The 21,694-nt window shown below is 39.2% G+C and overlaps 2 protein-coding genes and 1 long non-coding RNA gene across 3 annotated transcripts; all 3 read left to right on the top strand.

The window, feature by feature from the left end:
* The first annotated feature begins 1,771 nt into the window (after positions 1–1,771).
* On the top strand, positions 1,772–3,523 carry LOC309699393 (tripartite motif-containing protein 16-like). Its single transcript, XM_082522414.1, has one exon. The coding sequence runs from the start codon at positions 1,817–1,819 to the stop codon at positions 3,338–3,340; it is 1,524 nt and encodes a 507-aa protein (XP_082378540.1). The 5' UTR covers positions 1,772–1,816; the 3' UTR covers positions 3,341–3,523.
* Positions 3,524–9,037: 5,514 nt separating this feature from the next.
* On the top strand, positions 9,038–10,793 carry LOC309696884. Its single transcript, XR_014273692.1, has 3 exons — positions 9,038–9,211; positions 9,297–9,553; positions 10,070–10,793. It is a non-coding gene; the product is annotated as an uncharacterized lncRNA (long non-coding RNA).
* A 3,677-nt stretch (positions 10,794–14,470) lies between these two features.
* Positions 14,471–17,087, top strand: LOC309703400 (tripartite motif-containing protein 16-like). The gene has a single exon (XM_082528186.1). The coding sequence runs from the start codon at positions 14,640–14,642 to the stop codon at positions 16,314–16,316; it is 1,677 nt and encodes a 558-aa protein (XP_082384312.1). The 5' UTR covers positions 14,471–14,639; the 3' UTR covers positions 16,317–17,087.
* The last annotated feature ends 4,607 nt before the right edge of the window (positions 17,088–21,694 follow it).

Below are 21,694 nucleotides of genomic sequence, written 5' to 3'. Positions count from 1 at the left end.
TCCTTTACCTGGAAACAAAAGGTGAGCAGACTTTCTTTGGTGTTGCTGCAGGGTACTCACTAACGCATGTACTGCGCTTGGTTTGACCATACATACAACTATCTAGTCCTGTCTTAAGTAACCAGCCTGATTAGCCAATGAGCCATAGGTAAATATGATCTAATGGGTGAGGAACCTGGAGGAATGCGGAGAAAGCACCTGAAGGAAATTAAACAAAATACCCCCAAGCATACGCATACAAATACTGACAGAAAAACAAGAAAGACAGAAAAGCAATGGAGAGAGGGAGAGAAAAGGCAGGCCAGCCTGAGAGGCCTCAGGAACCATGACAGTTATGTTATTTTCATATTTTGAATGTCAAATAGTAATGTTCCCCTCAAAATAACTTTGGTTCAACTCGAGTTTCTAAATTTGTTAAATCACCCAAATCATCTGGTGCATTAATGTCCTGTGGGATTTCAGAATTGCAACACATAACTTCAAATAATATAACGTTAAAATATGCCTTTTAGGCTAAATTACATTCTAAATTCAAGATTTTACCCTAAAATTACTTAACCCTTTAAAGCCGGTCAGAGCGGGCACGCTCCGTTTTGTGTAACTATTTTTAAATCCCAGTAGCACTGCAACCACGTAAGCTAGCGCAATAATTTTCTTTGCATGTGAAACTGGAGGAGTTGTACTTACATCATGCCATCAGCTTGTCCTAGGTCACAGTTTCCTTCCACATATGGCTTTGCAAAAGCTGCATAAAAAGCGCTTGCAGCAACAAAAACATAATATTCGAGAAACACGCTTTGCCGATCCGATCAGCTGTTCATAACACTTCCTACGTCCATCAGCGTGAACTGTCGCATGCCCACCATGACCTGCCCGAAACCAGAAGTGACGTCATTTTCGCGGAAATGTAGTTTTTTACCATCAAGGCCTCATGAGCTTATACTGGTGTTTTTAAAAGTTATGTTTGACTTTATGACTTTCTGTGTCTTTTCTGGGATGCTTAGGACTCATATTGCACTGCTGGAAATAGTTTATTTTGATGCATATGCTGCTTTTTTGCAAATTTGCCCTATAATATTTATTTTCGTTTTTCCTGCAGTGTATAGAAATTGGTGTATTTCAAAAATAAAACTATGAAGACACTCAAAATAAATTTCCCGTGGTGGGAAACTATTTTGTGCAACTTTTTTGTATTTACAGTTTTGAGGGATAAGCCTCTTAAATTTCTCTAACTAGAAATATATGTTAAAAAAAACAAAAACAATTTTCAATTTTTTTGTAGTTTATTGATCTTTTTTGCAATTTATGTAATTACTATGCACTTAATGCATGCATATTATTAAAACATGGGCTATAATGGTTGTATTGATGTATAGCAACTTAAAATGCTCCCAAAAATGGCACTACAGCATGTAAAAAATATAATATAAGCTCTGGTGGACTTGGTTCTATGGTAGGTCTTAAAGGGTTAATTACTTAATTCAGTAATTAATTATTTAAAGCTTACAAGTTGAGGTGAGCAGTAAATAAAAAGTGTTTAAACACACAATAACAATTACAAACCACTTCCTGGAGTGAAATACAATCCTCCCTGTTCTTCATCTTCTTTTTCTTAAACAAGGGAAGTCCCCTTTGTTCAGATGTTTCCTCATTCCCTTCACTTCTGATCTGACCTTTGAACATTTGTGTAACCACGTTTCAGAGCTGACAGGCTCCATTCACTGCAAAAAAAACACATGTTGTTGAGGTCAGAGCTCAGACTAATTTCAGTTATAAGGAAGAGAAACTCACACAGTCACTGACACTGAGAGGAGAAATGGCGCAGAAAGGAGTTCAACTGGACGGAGAAACGAGGAAGACTTTCACACAGAGGCCTGTCCTGGTGAAAAACATCATGCAGCTGAAGAAGACTGGACTCCAAGCTGCTCCAGCTGATCACTGCTATGCTGGACCTGAAGATGTGGCCTGTGATGTCTGCACTGGGAGGAAGCTGAAAGCCATCAAGTCCTGTTTATCTTGTCCAGCCTCTTACTGTGAGAAACACCTCCAACCTCACTATGATGCAGCTCCATTAAAGAAACACAAGCTGGTGGCCCCCTCCAAGAAGCTCCAGGAGAACATCTGCTCTCGCCATGATGAGGTGATGAAGATTTTCTGTCGTACTGATCAGCAGAGTATCTGTTATCTCTGCACAATGGATGAACATAAAGGCCATGAAACAGTCCCAGCTGCAGCAGAAAGGACTGAGAAGCAGAAGGAGCTCGAGGTGAGACGACTAAACATCCAGCAGAGAATCCAGGAGCGAGAGAAAGATGTGAAGCTGCTTCAACAGGAGGTGGAGGCCATCAGTGGCTCTGCTGATAAAGCAGTGGAGGACAGTGAGAAGATGTTCACTGAGCTGATCCGTCTCCTCCAGAAAAGAAGCTCTGATGTGAAGCAGCAGGTCAGATCCCAGCAGGAAACTGAAGTGAGTCGAGTCAAAGAGCTTCAGGAGAAGCTGGAGCAGGAGATCGCTGAGCTGAAGAGGAAAGACGGCGAGCTGGAGCAGCTCTCACACACAGAGGATCACAACCAGTTTCTACACAACTACCCCTCACTGTCAGCACTCAGTGAGTCTACACACTCATTCAGCATCAATATTCGTCCTCTGAGCTACTTTGAGGATGTGACAGCAGCTGTGTCAGAGACCAGAGATAAACTACAGGACATTCTGAGAGAGGAATGGACAAACATCTCACTGACAGTCACTGAAGAGGATGTTTTACTGTCACCAGCAGAGCCAAAGACCAGAGCTGGATTCTTAAAATATTCATGTGAAATCACACTGGATCCAAACACAGCACACAAAGAGCTGTTATTATCTAAAGGGGACAGAAAAGCAACACAGTTGAAACAACAACAGTCTTATTCTGATCATCCAGACAGATTCACCTTTTATGATCAAGTCCTGAGTAGAGAGAGTCTGACTGGACGTTGCTACTGGGAGGTGGAGTGGAGAGGGAGAGGGATAGAAGTAGCAGTCTCATACAAGAATATCAGAAGAGTAGGAAAGTCAGCTGATCGTATATTTGGATACAATAACAAATCTTGGGCATTACTTTGTGAAAACAACAGTTATTCATTTTTTCACAAGAAAGTACGAACTGTCCTCTCAGGTCCTCGGTCCTCCAGAGTAGGAGTGTACCTGGATCACAGAGCAGGTATTCTGTCTTTCTACAGCGTCTCTGAAACCATGACTCTCCTCCACAGAGTCCAGACCACATTCACTCAGCCGCTCTATGCTGGACTTTGGCTTTATTTTTCAGCTGGAGCTACTGCAGAGTTGATTAAAGTCAAATAGAGAAGACAGGTTCATGTTGATCCCTGACCATTATATGTACTTGTGTAGTTTCTAAATGAGGCTTTACATTTTAGAAGCTGAGAAGTTCAGTGGTCCATTGATGTGTGAAAATAATATTGCACTGATTCAAACTGTACTTACATTTATATACCTTACATCAATATAAATCTGAATTTGTTCTTATGGCTGATAATCATGTGAGTTTAAATGATACTACTCTTCATATTCAGCATGTTTGAAATCTGTCATCAGTCTGGTTAGTGCTTTTATTCTGTAGTTGCTGTAGTGGGTTGTCAAATGCAACAATATATTGGAGCTGCAGTGATTCATCAGTTAGTTGTCATGGTCTGCGTGCAGGCGAGCAGGAAACAGACCCAATATGCAGGCTCGTGGAGGCGTAAACTTAAATTCAAAGAACCTCAGCTTTATTGCTGGCACTGAACTGAACCCATACTAACACTAGAAATCACAAACCACACAGAAATCATAAAATAACAATAACAATACACAAAACACTGGGTCATCGACCCAGGACTGTGACATTAGTCAATAATTGGAGAACTGATTCTTTTATAATTACTTCACACTGAAACGTTTTGTTGTGTTTTTTTCTTTTCTTTCATTTTATACTTAACATTTTTTAACATTAAGTGTCTTATACCCCACAGGATTTAAAGCTGTGAAGTGACAAACACACAAAAATGTATATCCAAAAAAAAATTATGTTGATTTTCAAAACAGTTTAAGTTTAGTATGCTCCTGTTTTGTCATGTCACTTTAAATAAAGAGGGATACATATTTTGATGAATAGGAGAGATCATGTCTGGGGCTTGTAAAGAGGTGTGAGCCAGTTATTTGTGTTATCAGTTGTGTAAGCGGTAAAGGTTGTTGAACTGATATGGCTTCACAGTAACAAGCACACGTTGCCTTAATCAGGTCAAGGTTTAACTGTGGGTTTGTTTTATCTAGGACCAGTTAAGACCATCTCAGTTTATGCTCTTCAAGTGGAGGTAAGAGAAATTACGCCTTGAATTCAGAGGAGGCAGCTCTCCGCAAATTATTGGATTAGATTAAAGTGGCATGATGAAAGCCACTGACATAGAAAGTCTTGGAGGCTTGAAGAACTCAGCACAGCAAAAAAAAAAAAAAAAAAAAAAAAAAAGGATTGTTGCCCCTGTGTGCAAATCGAGTTTGGAAGTTTCAAAACGCATGTGTTCACATGGAGCTTCTGAAGCGCAGATGTTTCCAAACACTGCTCCAAAGCGTGGTTCAAAATGCCCAGGTCATGTGACCATAACTAAACGAGGTTTAGGTGCAATTCACCACAGTTTCAGCAGCTGGCGTACCTGGTACTGGGCAGTGTGAGACTCAGACAGTTACACTTTCTTTTAAACAGAGTGATTTGACCTGGGACTTGTAACTAGTGAATTGATGTTTTTAAAACTACCTCTTCTATGTATTACTCATGCAAGTGTAAAAGAAAGCAATATCCTCTCTCTCATTATTATTGTTGCTGTGGATTGTGAAGACCAATATAGATGATCCAATCACATAAACACCAGAATCCAAAATGTAATCAAATAAATATTATATAGATATATAAACAATATGTAGACGTCTTATTAGAATAATTATGGCCACACAGATAAGAGAAAGTGAGATAAACAGAGACTAGTGGGTGAACTCCATTCACTCATATTAGCAGAGAGAGAGAGAAATACTGTGCTATTAACTCATTTAAGTATCTCAATAAAAACTGTCTGTGCTTTCAGGGAGAAAATAACGGGTCAGCATCTGACTCTGTCTGCGCTCTACATTTTTTCTACCTTCTAATCTGTTAGTCACATACTCTGCCACTATAAAGATTAGTTATTCTATAGAAAAATGGTGTTATAAACACGTTAGAAAAACACATCCATTAAATGCAGGTGACCTATTTCATTAAATGTTTCATGGCAAAATCCACAGCAGTATACAGTTTTGGAAGGTTTTTTCATGCTTCAGACGTTGCTCAGCAGAGAATGATTTAAATGGCATATCCTTGTAGCACCTGTGAGGAGAGCGTCAGTGAGATGTCACAATTGAAAATTAATGTACAAATTCCCACAGGTGTAATCTCTTAAATATGGAAGCAGCATATCAGAGTGCTTTCAAATGCCTTTTTTCCCACACAAGTTTTTATTTTTCTTTCATTTCTGATGTTTTATAGAAGTGTAAAAATTGATGTTTTGACTGTTTGGATAAACTTGCCTCAGTCTGTATTATATTTTATTTTTTACATCACTATCATGAGACGTTGGTTGTTTGAAAGAAGTTGGACTTATTTTTTAATGACTGATGAAAATTTGGTGGTGGGAGAAGTTTTGAAATGGAGCACACCAATAAAAAATCTTTGATAACAAATGGTCTAAATCAGGGGTCTTAAACTTAAATGAGCTGTAGGTCACTGCTGGCGTTGTCATCTCACTGGAGGGCCACTTTAGTTTAAGTAGTACAAAAAACAAACAAACAAACAGCAAGAAAACACCCACAAATATTTCCAAAAATGTAGCGTTTTGTTTGTTAAATGTTGTATAACAAGACAAAACTGCAAAAGTGAATGCTATTTTTTCTCTCACTCTTAACTGAAACTTTTCATTGAACTACCAAATAAACACATTGGTACTCTCTTTCTGGACAGACACATGGCAGCACTTGTGCTATAATTTTGTTCATTTTTAACAAAATAAAAATGCAGACATAAGTGCACACATTAGTTTTTGACTGCGAGTACAAATAACTGTCTCACTGAAATAACACAGCCAAATCCCTCTCTCTGCTCATATTGCCTTAATATTAAATAATTTTTGGATCTATAAGATCTATAAAAACTTATTTTGACATTGTACTCAACAACAAACAAATACTCCCTAACAAAAAAAGTAACTTTAAGGGCCAAATTGCAATATATTTCCTCACATCAATATACAGGCCGCAAGTAGGGGTGACATGGGCCACGAGTGGCCCCCGGGCAGCGAATTTGAGACCCCTGGTCTAAATGTACAGGTGTGATAAAAAGCTTACATCCACTCATCATCATGGGCATAAATGACATTGTAGTTTACAGGATATCTGTACAGGTTTTTAAAATCTAAGAATATTCTAACTGCATCCTTTTTCTGATCTATTGCGTTTCTAAATCCTTCGATCGATGTAATTAATGCCAATCATGCCGAACTGTTTGATCTGAAACTACTGACTCTAAGAGAGTAATTTATGTCTGTGTCATCAATTATTGAACAAATTTTTGAGATTTCTGGAGAACTCTGGAAATTGAGAAACAGGCCTATAATTTGTGAAGTGGTGGCTATCCTCAGTTTTATGCAGCAGCAGAACTTTAACTATTTTCATTTAGTTTGGAAGTACCGTTCTGAATAATCCCGAAATGTATGTTAGTGGTTCTGAAATCCCTTCACTGATCTTCTTGACAGTTTTCATAACAGTAGATGATTTGTATCTACACTTATTTACAGTATCAATGCTTTCGTTTTCCTTCACTCTTGTAAAGAACATTGAGTTAGGATTTCTTCTACCACTCGGGTGCACTAACCTTCTAATTTACATCTGCTAATCAGAATGTTGGTAGTTTGATCCCTCGCTTCTCCAGTCTGCATACAAAAGATTCTTGATACTAGTTATGAATGTTTGATAGAAATCAATAAAGCAGAGGGAAAAAGCTTGTGTGAATGAGGCATGTGTCATGGTCCGGGTGAGTGCGGGGTTTTTCCACTCTGCTGGGCTCCACCTTCAGGCAGAGACTCCAATCAGCTTTCACACCTGATTCCAATCAAGTCACCAGTATAGAGCTTTGAAGTTGGCGTCATGTCGCAATGCATTGTGGGAGCGTGGCACCATTTTCGGGGTCTACGAATCAAAACAAACACACTGTGTTGGAACGACTCAAAAGAGAATGGACTGTATAGAGATCTAGAGTTCTATTGTTGATCAACAAAGCACAAGAATCAGAATACAATACAAAATACAAAATCAAACCAAAACAAGAGAACTCAAATTACTGGGTCAAACTGACCCAGAACCGTGACAATCACACCCCATTCACACAAGCACTTTTTAAAAACTGTTTAGTGCTTACTGTCTAACATTCATACGCATTCACACTCTGAATGCTTTGGAGAGCAACATGGGGTTAGCATCAAAACAGGAAACAGGATATATGATCCAGCAGAAATGTTGGGCTTTACAAAGGTGACAGGCTAAAGTTTTATGATATAAGCATGCAAAAACAGTACAGAAACAGGAGGAGGACATCTCTATTTACTGTCTGGTCTAATTATTAGTGGTTTACAAAGGATGAGAACTTGTTTAACCATAAACCTCAGCATGGTTCAGTCTGTTAGTGATGGTAAATTCGATTCTTTTTACTGAATCGAGTTTGAATGAGTCACTCACCAAAGTGAATCGGGTTTGAGTCATTTCAGTCACAGAACCAGTTGTCCAGAGAGTGCAAAAAATGTACATTTTCACTCAAACTTAATTTGTTTCTCTTTTCATGTATATCCTACTGCTAAGATGAGTGATTTAAAAAAACCCAACTATTTTTATAGAGCAAAAAGATTAAGACTTCTAAAGGGAACATTTATTTGATTTATTTTCATTTTATTTTAGGCAAGGCAAGTTAGGCAAGTTTATTTGTATAGCACAATTCAACAACAATTTGATTCAAAGTGCTTTACAGAGACATTAGAAACAAAAACAAATAAAAAGCATGATTTAAAACTGATTAGAACAAGCAAACAAACAAACAAACTAATTAACAAACAAACAAACAAACAAACAAAACAGTATATAAAATCAAAACAGATAAAATCAGTAGTTAAAATGTAAGTTTTGAAATTTAAGCTTAAAAGTGTGGATTTGGTGCTTTATTCAAATGCAGCTGAGAACAGGTGAGTCTTCAACCTGGATTTAAATAAACTGAGTGTTTCAGCTGATCTGAGGCTTTCTGGGAGTTTGTTCCAGATATAAGGAGCATAAAAGCTGAATGCAGCTTCTCCGTGTCTGGTTCTGACTCTGGGAACTGATAAAAGACCGGATCCAGATGACCTGAGGGATCTGGAAGGTTCATACTGGGTCAGGAGGTCATTGATGTATTTTGGTCCTAAACCATTCAGAGCTTTATAGACCAGCATCAGAACTTTAAAGTCTATCCTCTGACGGACAGGCAGCCAGTGTAAGGACCTCAGAGCTGGACTGATGTGGTCCACTTTTTTGGTCTTAGTGAGGACTCGAGCAGCAGAGTTCTGAATGAGCTGTAGTTGTCTGACTGATTTTTTAGGTAGACCTGTAAAGATGCTGTTACAGTAATCAAGCCTACTAAAGATGAATGCATGGACTAGTTTTTCCAGGTCCTGTTGAGACATCAGATCTTTTATCCTTGAAATATTCTTGAGGTGATAGTAAGCTGACTTTGTTATTGTCTTAATGTGTTTTTCTAAGTTTAGGTCTGCATCCATCACTACACCCAAATTTCTCGCCTGGTTTGTGGTTTTATTAGTACTTTCCTCAAATGTGTCGAATATGTATTTTCTCATCTAAATGTCTACGAGCCAGGGGGCGGTAATGTGCCTTAACATTGGTTTCCCACCAGGAAGAAGAAGAAGAAGAAGAAGAAGAAGAAGAAGAAGCTGTGAGCCAGGAGGGAGGGGGTGAGTGAGTGCTGAGCATGAGAAGGTGGGTGAGGGTGCGGGGGGGGGGGGCTGAGCATTGACTGTAGAAAACATGGACAACGCGACAGCTCCCCGAAAATGAAGCCAAAACGTCTCTATCGCCGTCATAAACCCCGCCTCCTCCATGTTAGCGGATAAGACTGGGGTCAGACTAAAATAAATTTATTCTCTTTTGTTATCAATGGTTCTCATCACGCTGATTTATGTTCAAGGGGTCTCCTCTCCCATAGGTTTGATTCTAATTCCTACCGCGGTGATGTTAAATTGGAGTGAGACGTCATCATAGCAGCTTTGACTGGCAGCTGCAGTCACGGAGAAACTTGCGTATCTCTGTTCGGGAATAGCAGATAGAGCGTAGGCTCTGAGAGGAGGGCCAGCGTTTACGCTACGAAGACACGACCGAGTGTTTTAACCTGACAGCCTGAGGTGTTCTTCAGTAAACTGGACTCCCCGACAGAAGGACCCGAGGCCCTGCTGCACTTTTTCGGTAAGTTAAACGTGTTTGTAAGCTAATCCGTAACTACCGTCCTTAGCTAGCTCCTGAGACCTAGCTAGCTAAGATGAGGACTCTGCTGTCAGGGTTCGTTTAGCTAATCTGTGCAGGTGAATGAATTTACCCTGACTAAAGAAATCAAGAGAAACGCCCCAGGCTGCTCAGTCATTAATTAACGTCACTGTACTTTTATTACAAGTGTTATACTTTAAAAACAGCAGGCTGCACCCTGCTGCAGCTGAATATTAAATATGTGCAAACAACAGCATGTTTTCAGTCTCTTGCCACATCTGTAAAGACAGTAACATTTTTTTTTAAAGCTTGAACTTCAGTAACTCCTCATTAATCAGGAACTATGGAAGTACTGTAGTGTACTGCAATACTGAAAAAAATGCAAGAGAAGAACTTCAGATCCTGAGTGTGTGAGGACAGAAGAATCAGCTTTATTTCAATTTTGAGGGATAAAATTTATATTTGAGTTTGATGGTTCTGTTGTCTTTGTGATTACAGGAGCTGCCCTCAGATTCAGACCTCAGCACCACCCAGTGACAGCAGACAGATCATCCAACATGTTAACTGCAAAATGAACTGATGAAAACAGTACAAAGGTTAAAGTACCACATGTGCTGTCAGTGAAAGCTGCAGCTGTTTTATTGATAAAGTTAAAAACAAAAGGATTAATCACTCATGTAACTGTGTCACTATATATCAGCATTAACAGGACCTCAGTTTGGTGTTTCACAAAGCTGCTGATCTCAGACCTGCACAGCTTCCGTTTTAAACACTTGATGTACTCAGCTGCATGAAGAGCATATGAGATTTTCTCTAAAACAATTAAATAAAACCTGATGAAGGTCAAAGGTCGTCACTTGTATGTTGAACTACAAACTTGTCATGTGGAATTCTTTCACAGTTTTTTGCAGATAGTGTGTTATTTACCATAAAGTGATTCAGAGTTATTCATACCAAAGTAACCAGAGAGGATCATATGTTTTTAAATATGTAACTTTCTACAGGACTGAATATATTATGTTTATGTAAAAGTCCGGAGCCATCTTTTGTGTGTGTGTGTGTGTGTGTGTGTGATTTACATTGCTGTGCTTGAGAGCCACCATCTACCGGAACCAAATTCCTTGTATGTGTCTGCACATATACTTGGCCAATAAACACGATTCTGATTCTGATCTGTTTGACCATCACCAGTTAATCTGTAACACCGGCAATATTTATTCCCTTGGTTTGTTGCTGTGTGTGATTGCCAGAAGGTGAGTTCTGATCGCATTATGTTATGTAGGTTAAATGCTCTTGGGTGTATTTGTTCACTTGAGTGTATGCAATTGCTGTTTTTGCAAAGGCACTATTCAAGCTACTAAGCTGTTGTGTTGCGACAACGCCGGTCTCTGCGATTCTTTTGGTCCTGGTAGAGATCACGCTGAGATGTTTCCATGTTTCACACAATCCTTTTATTACCCATTATTACAGATGCATCTGGAGATCAGCACACTGCATCCTATGCTAAAGGCTGATCTAAAGAACTCCACAAAACAGTTACAGTTAAAACTTCTGGTCTCTTCCCCCCTACAGTAAACACCCCCACAATGGAAATAGATAAGATAAAACTTTATTAATCCCTCGGGTGGGTTCCTCTGGGAAATTCTGTTTCCAAAAGCACAGCACCGACAGAAGTTACAGAGTTACAGAATATTATACACACACACACACACACACACACACACACACACACACACACATATACATATATATATATATATATATATATATATATGTATATATATATATATATATATATGTATAAATAAAATATACGAAGGGGATAAATAGAATAAATAGGAATAAAAATACAAGTAAATTGCACATTTCAAGTATTGAGGTCTATTGCACCATTGACAATAAAAAGAAAACGTATTGCACAAAAGTACACTAGTACAGTGGCCAAGGGTGCTGACACCCTGACCCCCATCTCCTTTTAAGGTAGTGTCTCTTTTGCCCTTTGTCTGCCCCTCACCCTCAGTAACTCTTGCTTTCTCCCTGGGGGTGGGTGTTGATTGTTCTCCTGTCCTGCACCTCAGTTCTTTGTTCCCATCCCAGGCCCATTTTTCTATTTTGTATTCCCATTAACCGCCATATTGTAATATTACAACCAATCCCCAAATATATTCTCTTTAACTCTGATCTATATTAAGGAATCTACAGGGAGTGCAGAATTATTAGGCAAGTCGTATTTTTGAGGAATAATTTTATTATTGAACAACAACCATGTTCTCAATGAACCCAAAAAACTCATTAATATCAAAGCTGAATGTTTGTGGAAGTAGTTTTTAGTTTTAGCCATTTTAGGGGGGTATCTGTGTGTGTGCAGGTGACTATTACTGTGCATAATTATTAGGCAACTTAACAAAAAACAAATATATACCCATTTCAATTATTTATTTTTACCAGTGAAACCAATATAACATCTCCACATTCACAAATATACATTTCTGACATTCAAAAACAAAACAAAAACAAATCAGCGACCAATATAGCCACCTTTCTTTGCAAGGACACTCAAAAGCCTGCCATCCATGGATTCTGTCAGTGTTTTGATCTGTTCACCATCAACATTGCAGCAGCAGCAACCACAGCCTCCCAGACACTGTTCAGAGAGGTGTACTGTTTTCCCTCCTTGTAAATCTCACATTTGATGATGGACCACAGGTTCTCAATGGGGTTCAGATCAGGTGAACAAGGTGGCCATGTCATTAGTTTTTCTTCTTTTATACCCTTTCTTGCCAGCCACGCTGTGGAGTACTTGGACGCGTGTGATGGAGCATTGTCCTGCATGAAAATCATGTTTTTCTTGAAGGATGCAGACTTCTTCCTGTACCACTGCTTGAAGAAGGTGTCTTCCAGAAACTGGCAGTAGGACTGGGAGTTGAGCTTGACTCCATCCTCAACCCGAAAAGGCCCCACAAGCTCATCTTTGATGATACCAGCCCAAACCAGTACTCCACCTCCACCTTGCTGGTGTCTGAGTCGGACTGGAGCTCTCTGCCCTTTACCAATCAAGCCATGGGCCCATCCATCTGGCCCATCAAGACTCACTCTCATTTCATCAGTCCATAAAACCTTAGAAAAACCAGTCTTGAGATATTTCTTGGCCCAGTCTTGACGTTTCAGCTTGTGTGTCTTGTTCAGTGGTGGTCGTCTTTCAGCCTTTCTTACCTTGGCCATGTCTCTGAGTATTGCACACCTTGTGCTTTTGGGCACTCCAGTGATGTTGCAGCTCTGAAATATGGCCAAACTGGTGGCAAGTGGCATCTTGGCAGCTGCACGCTTGACTTTTCTCAGTTCATGGGCAGTTATTTTGCGCCTTGGTTTTTCCACACGCTTCTTGCGACCCTGTTGACTATTTTGAATGAAACGCTTGATTGTTCGATGATCACGCTTCAGAAGCTTTGCAACTGCTGCATCCCTCTGCAAGATATCTCACTATTTTTGACTTTTCTGAGCCTGTCAAGTCCTTCTTTTGACCCATTTTGCCAAAGGAAAGGACGTTGCCTAATAATTATGCACACCTGATATAGGGTGTTGATGTCATTAGACCACACCCCTTCTCATTACAGAGATGCACATCACCTAATATGCTTAATTGGTAGTAGGCTTTCGAGCCTATACAGCTTGGAGTAAGACAACATGCATGTAGAGGATGATGTGGACAAAATACTCATTTGCCTAATATTTCTGCACTCCCTGTATTCTCAACAGTTGTAAACTAGTCCAAACATCTGGCTATGGGGTGCCGGGCCGGCGGCGCGATCGTTGCTTCCTCCCCACGGATGGCTCCGATGGGCCGGGCAAACTTGTGATTTTTTTCCCCACCACTGAGCGATTAAAACTGACTTTTTGGTTTCTCCACCTGCTGAATCTCACTTTAACCTCTGACTGTGCTCATTTTCCTGTTAAGAGGCAAAGGCACTTTGTACAATAATGGCATTAAAAAAATTGCAATTTAAAAAAAAAATCCTCCTTTTTCTTTTGACTCAAGTTGAATACGATTAGAATTATTACATTACTATAGCACAAGGTTCAGTTAGCTTTATAAAAAAAAAATAGGTGGGAGAAATGTCCTGCAAAGAACTGCTTTTTACTTTTTTTTTACTTTGAGTACATTTCAAAGCCTATACTTAATTACTTTTACTTGAGTAAAAAAGTTGAACCAGTACTTCAACTTTTACTGTAGTAAAGTGTTTTTTAACACTAGTGTCTGTACTTCTGCTTAAGTACAGAATGTCTAGACTTTTGCCACTTTTGACTGGTTCTCACATACCTGTATTTAGCCACGTTCCTGTTAAAAATGATTGTAGAAGTTGTGATCAACTCAACTGTAACAACAGAAAAATATTTTTAAAGGAGTCAGGGTTTCTTTTTATTATTCCTGTCAAACATTTATCACATTTTTATGGAGATGAATGTGTTTGAAAACACTTTAATTTGTTTACTGACTCATATACCAACTACTACACCTGCTGCACCCTCTCACCTCTGATGGTATTTGAGGGAGAGAAACAACTGAAATGAACATAAACTTAAATGCAACATAAGCATCATGTCAGTGGCTGCCTTATCTGTATGTTTAGGATCATTATCCTCCTGCATTGACTGAAACTGAAGGACTGTTTGTTAACTTCGGTGAGAACTCTGACATTTCTAAACTGAAGTTTATTTATATAGAAGAAAGTGTTAACAAGCTTAAACGTTGATGTGAGCAGTAAATAAAGGGTTAAACTATCAGTATCAGTATCGCTCTCAAACTGCTCCTCTTCCTGGAGTGAAGCACAGCCTGATAACCTCCCTCTTCTTCCTGCTCTTAAACACAGCACCTCCTCTCTGTCCACGTGTTTCCTCGTTCCCTCCCCCTCAGATCTGCACTTTGAAGATGGGTGTAACCAACATGTGGTGACGTGTAAGAGCTGACAGGCTCCATTCACTGCAGAAACATGTTGTTGAGATCAGAGCTCAGACTAGTTTCAGTTATAAGGAAGAGAAACTCACACAGTCACTGACACTGAGAGGAGAAATGGCGCAGAAAGGAGTTCAGCTGGATGAAGAAATCTTCTCTTGTTCCATCTGTTTGGATCTACTGAAGGATCCGGTGACTATTCCCTGTGGACACAGCTACTGCATGAACTGTATTAAAGCCCACTTTGATGAAGAGGACAGGAAGGGAATCCACAGCTGCCCTCAGTGCAGGAAGACTTTCACACCGAGGCCTGTCCTGGAGAAAAGCATCATGTTAGCAGAGTTGGTGGAGGAGCTGAAGAAGACTGGACTCCAAGCTGCTCCAGCTAATCTCTGCTATGCTGGACCTGAAGATGTGGCCTGTGATGTCTGCACTGGGAGGAAGCTGAAAGCCATCAAGTCCTGTTTAGTCTGTGTTATCTCGTACTGTGAGAAACACCTCCAACCTCACTATGATGCAGCTCCATTAAAGAAACACAAGCTGGTGGCCCCCTCCAAGAAGCTCCAGGAGAACATCTGCTCTCGTCATGATGAGGTGATGAAGATTTTCTGTCGTACTGATCAGCAGAGTATCTGTTATCTCTGCACAATGGATGAACATAAAGGCCATGAAACAGTCCCAGCTGCAGCAGAAAGGACTGAGAAGCAGAAGGAGCTCGAGGTGAGACGACTAAACATCCAGCAGAGAATCCAGGAGCGAGAGAAAGATGTGAAGCTGCTTCAACAGGAGGTGGAGGCCATCAATGGCTCTGCTGATAAAGCAGTGGAGGACAGTGAGAAGATGTTCACTGAGCTGATCCGTCTCATCCAGAAAAGAAGCTCTGATGTGAAGCAGCAGGTCAGATCCCAGCAGGAAACTGAAGTGAGTCGAGTCAAAGAGCTTCAGGAGAAGCTGGAGCAGGAGATCGCTGAGCTGAAGAGGAAAGACGGCGAGCTGGAGCAGCTCTCACACACAGAGGATCACAACCAGTTTCTACACAACTACCCCTCACTGTCAGCACTCAGTGAGTCTACACACTCATCCAGCATCAATATTCGTCCTCTGAGCTACTTTGAGGATGTGACAGCAGCTGTGTCAGAGACCAGAGATAAACTACAGGACATTCTGAGAGATGAATGGACAAACATCTCACTGACAGTCACTGAAGTGGATGTTTTACTGTCACCACCTGAGCCAAAGACCAGAGCTGGATTCTTAAAACATTCACATGAAATCACACTGGATCCAAACACAGCATACACACATCTGTTATTATCTGAGGGGAACAGAAAAGCAACATTTATGAACCAACAACAATTTTATTTTGATCATCCAGACAGATTCACTGGATGTTATCAGGTTTTGAGTAGACAGACTCTGACTGAATGTTGTTACTGGGAGGTGGAGTGGAGAGGGAGAGGAGTTTGTGTAGCAGTCACATTGAAGAATATCAGCAGAAAAACGGGCCTAAATGAATGTTTTCTTGGATACAATGACAAATCTTGGGCATTACGTTGTGACACAAACAGCTATAAATTTTGGCACAACAAAGTCCCAACTGTCCTCTCAGGTCCTCGGTCCTCCAGAGTAGGAGTGTACCTGGATCACAGAGCAGGTATTCTGTCTTTCTACAGCGTCTCTGAAACCATGACTCTCCTCCACAGAGTCCAGACCACATTCACTCAGCCGCTCTATGCTGGAATTCGGTTTTGTCACTCTGATGGAGACACTGCAGAGTTGATTAAAGTCAAATAGAGAAGACAGGTTCATGTTGATCCCTGACCATTATATGTACTTGTGTGGTTTCTAAATGAGGCTTTACATTTTAGAAGCTGAGAAGTTCAGTGGTCCATTGATGTGTGAAAATAATATTGCACTGATTCAAACTGTACTTACATTTATATACCTTACATCAATATAAATCTGAATTTGTTCTTATGGCTGATAACCATGGCACAACCTCAATTCCAATAAAGTTGAGACATTGTGCCAGATCTGTTTCATCTCAATTCAGAACCAAGAAATTCAAGGTCATCCATGTCTTTATGTCTTTAAGGCATTCCTGCAGTTAATTAATTGTTTTTGCCATCTAGTGCTATGGATAGATAAAGATGGGTTACATCTGCATAGCAATGAAAATATGACATGCCTCCCAATCATACTGCGTAAGGGAAACTATATAATGTAAACAAAGTATAGTTAAACTTTTTAAATATAAAAACAAATTATACGGACCTGTATATTGTGGAGAATAGAAATGTTTATTTGCCCTAAGCTGAGTCCTTTAAATAGTTTAATCTGACTGAATGTGCAGCTGCTGTACAGAGACAGAGTGGGTTAAGTTTGAACAGTTTCTGTTTTAAAAGTTGGAATGTTTGGCTGTACATGGAAATATTTATCGTGCACTCACACAATTTTGACTCTTTCTGCGTGGAAATAGTAGCTTTTGACTTCGTGGTGTTTGAAATGAGGGAAGATACAAAAGTAAAATGTGTAGCAAACATGTGATAGAATTATACAATGGAATGACCATAAAAATCCCAAAACTGACCTTGACCATAAAATTGACAAATGGACTTTAATAATGCATTTCTGTGTTCAGCAAGTCACGATGAACCTGAAATCTGATTAACCCTTTAAGACCTACCATAGAACCAAGTCCGCCAGAGCTTATATCATATTTTTACCTGCTGTGGAGCCATTTTTGGGAGCATTTCAAGTTGCTATACATCAATACAACCATTATAGCCCAGATTTTAATAATATGTATTCATTAAGTGCATAGTAATTACATAAATTGCAAAAAAGTGCAATAAACTGCAAAAAAATTGAAAATCGTTTTTGATTTTTTAACATATATTTGTAGTTAGAGAAATTTAAGAGTCTTATCCCTCAAAACTGTAAATACAAAAAAGTTGCACAAAATAGTTTCCTACCACAGGAAATTTATTTTGAGTGTCTTCATAGTTTTATTTTTGAAATACACCAATTTTTATACACTGCAGGAAAAACGAAAATAAATATTATACTGCAAATTTGCAAAAAAGCAGCATATGCATCAAAATAAACTATTTCCAGCAGTGCAATATGAGTCCTAAGCATCCCAGAAACGACACAGAAAGTCATAAAGTCAAAGATAACTTTTAAAAAGAGCAGTATAGGCCCTGAGGCCCTGATCGCAAAAAAGACTACATTTCCGCGAAAATGACGTCACTTCCGGTTTCGGGCAGGTAATGGCGGAAATGCAAAAGTTCGCGCTGACGTCTATTCCAACGTAGGAAGTGTTTTGAACAGCTGATCAGATCGGTAAAGCGTGTTTCTGGAATATTATGTTTTTGTTCCTGCAAGCGCTTTTTATGCAGTTTTTGCAAAGCTTTATGTGGAAGGAAACCGTGACCTAGGACAAGCTGATGGCATCAGATGTAAGTACAACTCCTCTGGTTTCATATGCAAAAAAAATTTTTGCGCTAGCTTACGTGGTTGCAGTGCTACTGGGATTTAAAAATAGTTACGCATAACAGAGCGTTCCCGCTCTGATCGGCTCTAAAGGGTTAATAACACAAGAGATGTGCCTTCACCCTGCTAAAAGGGATGGAGTGGTAGCTCAGCTCAGATTGTCCACATGTTTTGCATTCTGCTATGTTTTCAGGCTGATTAAAGCTTAAATAATAAAGTGCATTGTGTCATTAATCATGGTAATCTGCATCAGAATTTCAGAAATGTGTCTGTCCTGCACCTGGTGAAATCTGTCATCAAATCAGAACATTAACAGTGTATTAAACACATATTACTGTGCATCATGTCATCAGGAATGTTTTTGAAAAGAATTATAAGACACTAGTGATTTTAATGTATTTTAATATATTTAATGTTTTTAATGTATTTAATGTATTTTAATGTGTGCAATGTATGTCTGTAACACATTTCATTTTTTCCCACAAGAATAAACATGTAATTTATGTCTATTTCATTTATCTTTTTTTTTTTTTTACTGGATTATGAATAATGTAAATGAATAATATTCAGGCACCTCATTGAACGGTTTTCTCCCCACATACATACCTAATATGTATATATTAGTATTACTAGTATATTAATATATACCTAATATGGAACAATAAGGACATCTATTATAATGTTTTTATTATCATACAAAGAATTTGTGGACAAATTCAAAATATCCAAAAGAATCTGCTGTAGTTTTTGATGCTGTAGCAAAAAGTGTCCTCATATATACACTACCAGCCAAAAGTAGCCACCTTTAGCAGACATAACAGGCGAGCACACTTGTGGCATTCTTTCTACAATAGAAATTAAACATTCTTCAGAAAGTTCTTCCCATATCTGTTGCAAAAGTTCCGATAAATGTGTGGCACTTGTAGGTTGCTTTGCTTTCTCTCTTCTGTCCAGTTCATCCCAAACCTGCTCAGTGGGGTAAGTCTGGATACTGTGCTGGACACTGCATATTTTCAAGCTTACCAACTTGTTCTTTTTTCCTGAAATAGTTCTGGCATAGCTTGGACTTATGTTTTGGTTCAGGGTTCCTCTCACTCTGTACAAGTCATCGACCCTGGATCCAGCAACACAGCCCCAGATCATCACACTTCCTCCTCCATGTTTCACAATTGATGCCACACACTGTGGAACCATCCTTTCACCTTCTTGATGGTGTACAAAGATTCTGCGTGATGAACTGAAGATTTCAATCCCATCTTCCAGTCATCAGTAGTCCACTGGCAGTATTTTATGGTCCAGGATCAACCTCCATTGCTGCAGAACATCTTTAAATTGATAACCCATTTTATGCTCACTGAAAAGGGCATTTTTGTATTATTCTGAAATGTACATTATTTTTCAGTTTTGGGTAACCTCATTGTATTTATTCTTTTAAACAGCAGCTAAAGACTCATTTATTTAGACTGGCTTTTAACTAGAGTTGTGCTGTATGAGCAGTTGTATTGTTTTATATACATCTGTTTTATATTATTGTGAAGCATGCTGCGGTTCTTGTGAAGAGTTTGAAATAAATAAAGTTTTAATTATTGTTGTTATTATTATTATTATTATTATTATTATTATTATTATTATAAATAATTATTATTACCTTTTTTAACCTCTGGCAGTTCATCACTTACATTTGTACCTTTTCAATCTTTTCATTGGACTTTAACATTTGACATGAAACTTTAATTGCAATAACTAGAATTATTGGTGTGTTCTAAAACTTTTGAATGGTAGTGAGTACAATTCAATTCAGACAGCAGAGGGAAGTGACTTATCAGGAAGTGAAATAAGAGCAGAAGTTGATGGCGGGAGAGAGGTTGAAGGCTATGATAGAGCTGAATGAAAATCAAACATTAGGCGACAACGGAAAAATAAATAATAAATAAATAAGCCGTTGTGAAATTAAGTCTGTAATGTGGAGGAAAAGGACAGTGAGCGCAGTGTAACCGTGAAAACAAGACACGAGAACGGATTTAAATCATCTTAAAATGGACCGTGGTTCACTGAGTGGAACCAGATTCAGCTACAACAGCGATAAATACGCCTGTAGGGAGATGAAGAGTGCTATAATACTGAGAAACGGATCTCTGATGAGTGTTTGTAGGGATGTGGTTCAGCAAAATAAAGACACACGACTCCATAACATGCTGCCTGATCCATAAGAGAGTCACATATATGTATGGCTTTTTGTCAAACGTGGTTAATTCCCCCAGGGATCAATAAAGTATTCTGATTCTAATTGTTTGCTTTATTGTTTGTTGGAAAGCCATTTCCCCCGTGCCGCTCAGCAGGCATACGCTTTTACCCGTTTAGATTTTTGTGAAGGATATTTTTTCCCATAATTTTCATTGATAGTTGCTCATAGGTCGAACAGAGCCATGGAGAGATTATTATACAAAAACATAAAAAGAACTAGGCACAGGTAGAAGGTCTAGATAGCTTTTTAGTGTTTCACTCGGTTTCCTTTTGAAACGTTTTGAACAAAGATTTAAAATGACTAAATTTTGCTTTGTGGATGTGATAGTTACCTAGGATTATTAATAGGTTGTTTAAATTTAATTCTCTTGTTATTTTTTATCATTGTGGAAACCAAACATTACATCATTCCAGCACAAAGAAAAGTTAGTCAATATTTTCAATAATGAGTCACGCTAGATCATTCCAGAAGGTGCAGTAGGGACACTACCAAACCACGTGCATCAAGGTCTCTGGATGAATTTCATAGAATGAGCAGTCCAAACGTATCTTTCTTAAAAAAGTTAGAAGAATTGATTGACAGGGTAACATCTATTTATGTTTTTAAGAGAAACCTGCCTTATGGAAGTGTCCACATCTTTCCTCAAATGATGTGGACAGTGAGAGATAAGGATAAAGATGGTAAATGGCCTGCATTTGTATAGCGCTTTTCTAGTCCATAGGACCCCAAAGCGCTTTACACTACATTCAGTCATTCACCCATTCACACACACATTCACACACTGGCAATAGCAAGCTACATTGTAGCCACAGCTGCAAACCTGGGGCACACTGACAGATAAAGGTCACTCTTTCGAGGATACCAATGTTCACATATTGGACAGAGAGGACAGATGGTTTGAAAAAGGAGTCAAAGAATTCATTTATTTCCACTGTGAGCAACCATCTTTGAACAGAGGCGGTGGCTTACGACACCAACTGTCTCTCATCAATAATTCAGTTTTAAGATCCCTTCCCAGATGCCTTAACACCCACTCACGCCCTGGGCCACCTGACCTCAGGAAATCACATGATAGGGTGGGGCCAGGTTTCACAATGAGCTCAACCGAAACCCTGGCTGATTGTGATCCACACCCGTTTTCACACCTTGGCTCATGTGATTAGGTGGAGGATCATTAGGGGGTCCTTTGTTCCTCTCGGGGGGGGGGGGGGACTCTCCGCCATTTGACCCTGAAACCCTGAAAAAGTCCAGACGCTTTTCTTTCCCAGCTCCTTAGACTATCATTAAGAATCATATGTAGAATATTTGGCAGGAATATTAAGACACAGTATCTAAAAGTGTGTAGGTTTGAACAGAATGCAGTGCAGGAACTGGAACAAGGAACTCTCATACACTGCATGGAAAACCTCCCCATAGGTCTCAGCTTTTATGG

This window comes from Aulonocara stuartgranti (genome assembly GCF_965226115.1).
Source record: "Aulonocara stuartgranti genome assembly, chromosome: 3".
In the NCBI taxonomy this organism is placed as follows: Eukaryota; Metazoa; Chordata; class Actinopteri; order Cichliformes; family Cichlidae; genus Aulonocara; species Aulonocara stuartgranti.
Note: the sequence above shows the minus strand (reverse complement) of the source record. Positions and strands in the feature narration are given on the sequence as shown.

What these genes read in the sequence shown, in the direction of transcription:
- LOC309699393 (XM_082522414.1), top strand. Translation starts at nt 1,817, where the DNA reads ATGGCGCAGAAAGGAGTTCAACTGGACGGAGAAACGAGGAAGACTTTC.
- LOC309703400 (XM_082528186.1), top strand. Translation starts at nt 14,640, where the DNA reads ATGGCGCAGAAAGGAGTTCAGCTGGATGAAGAAATCTTCTCTTGTTCC.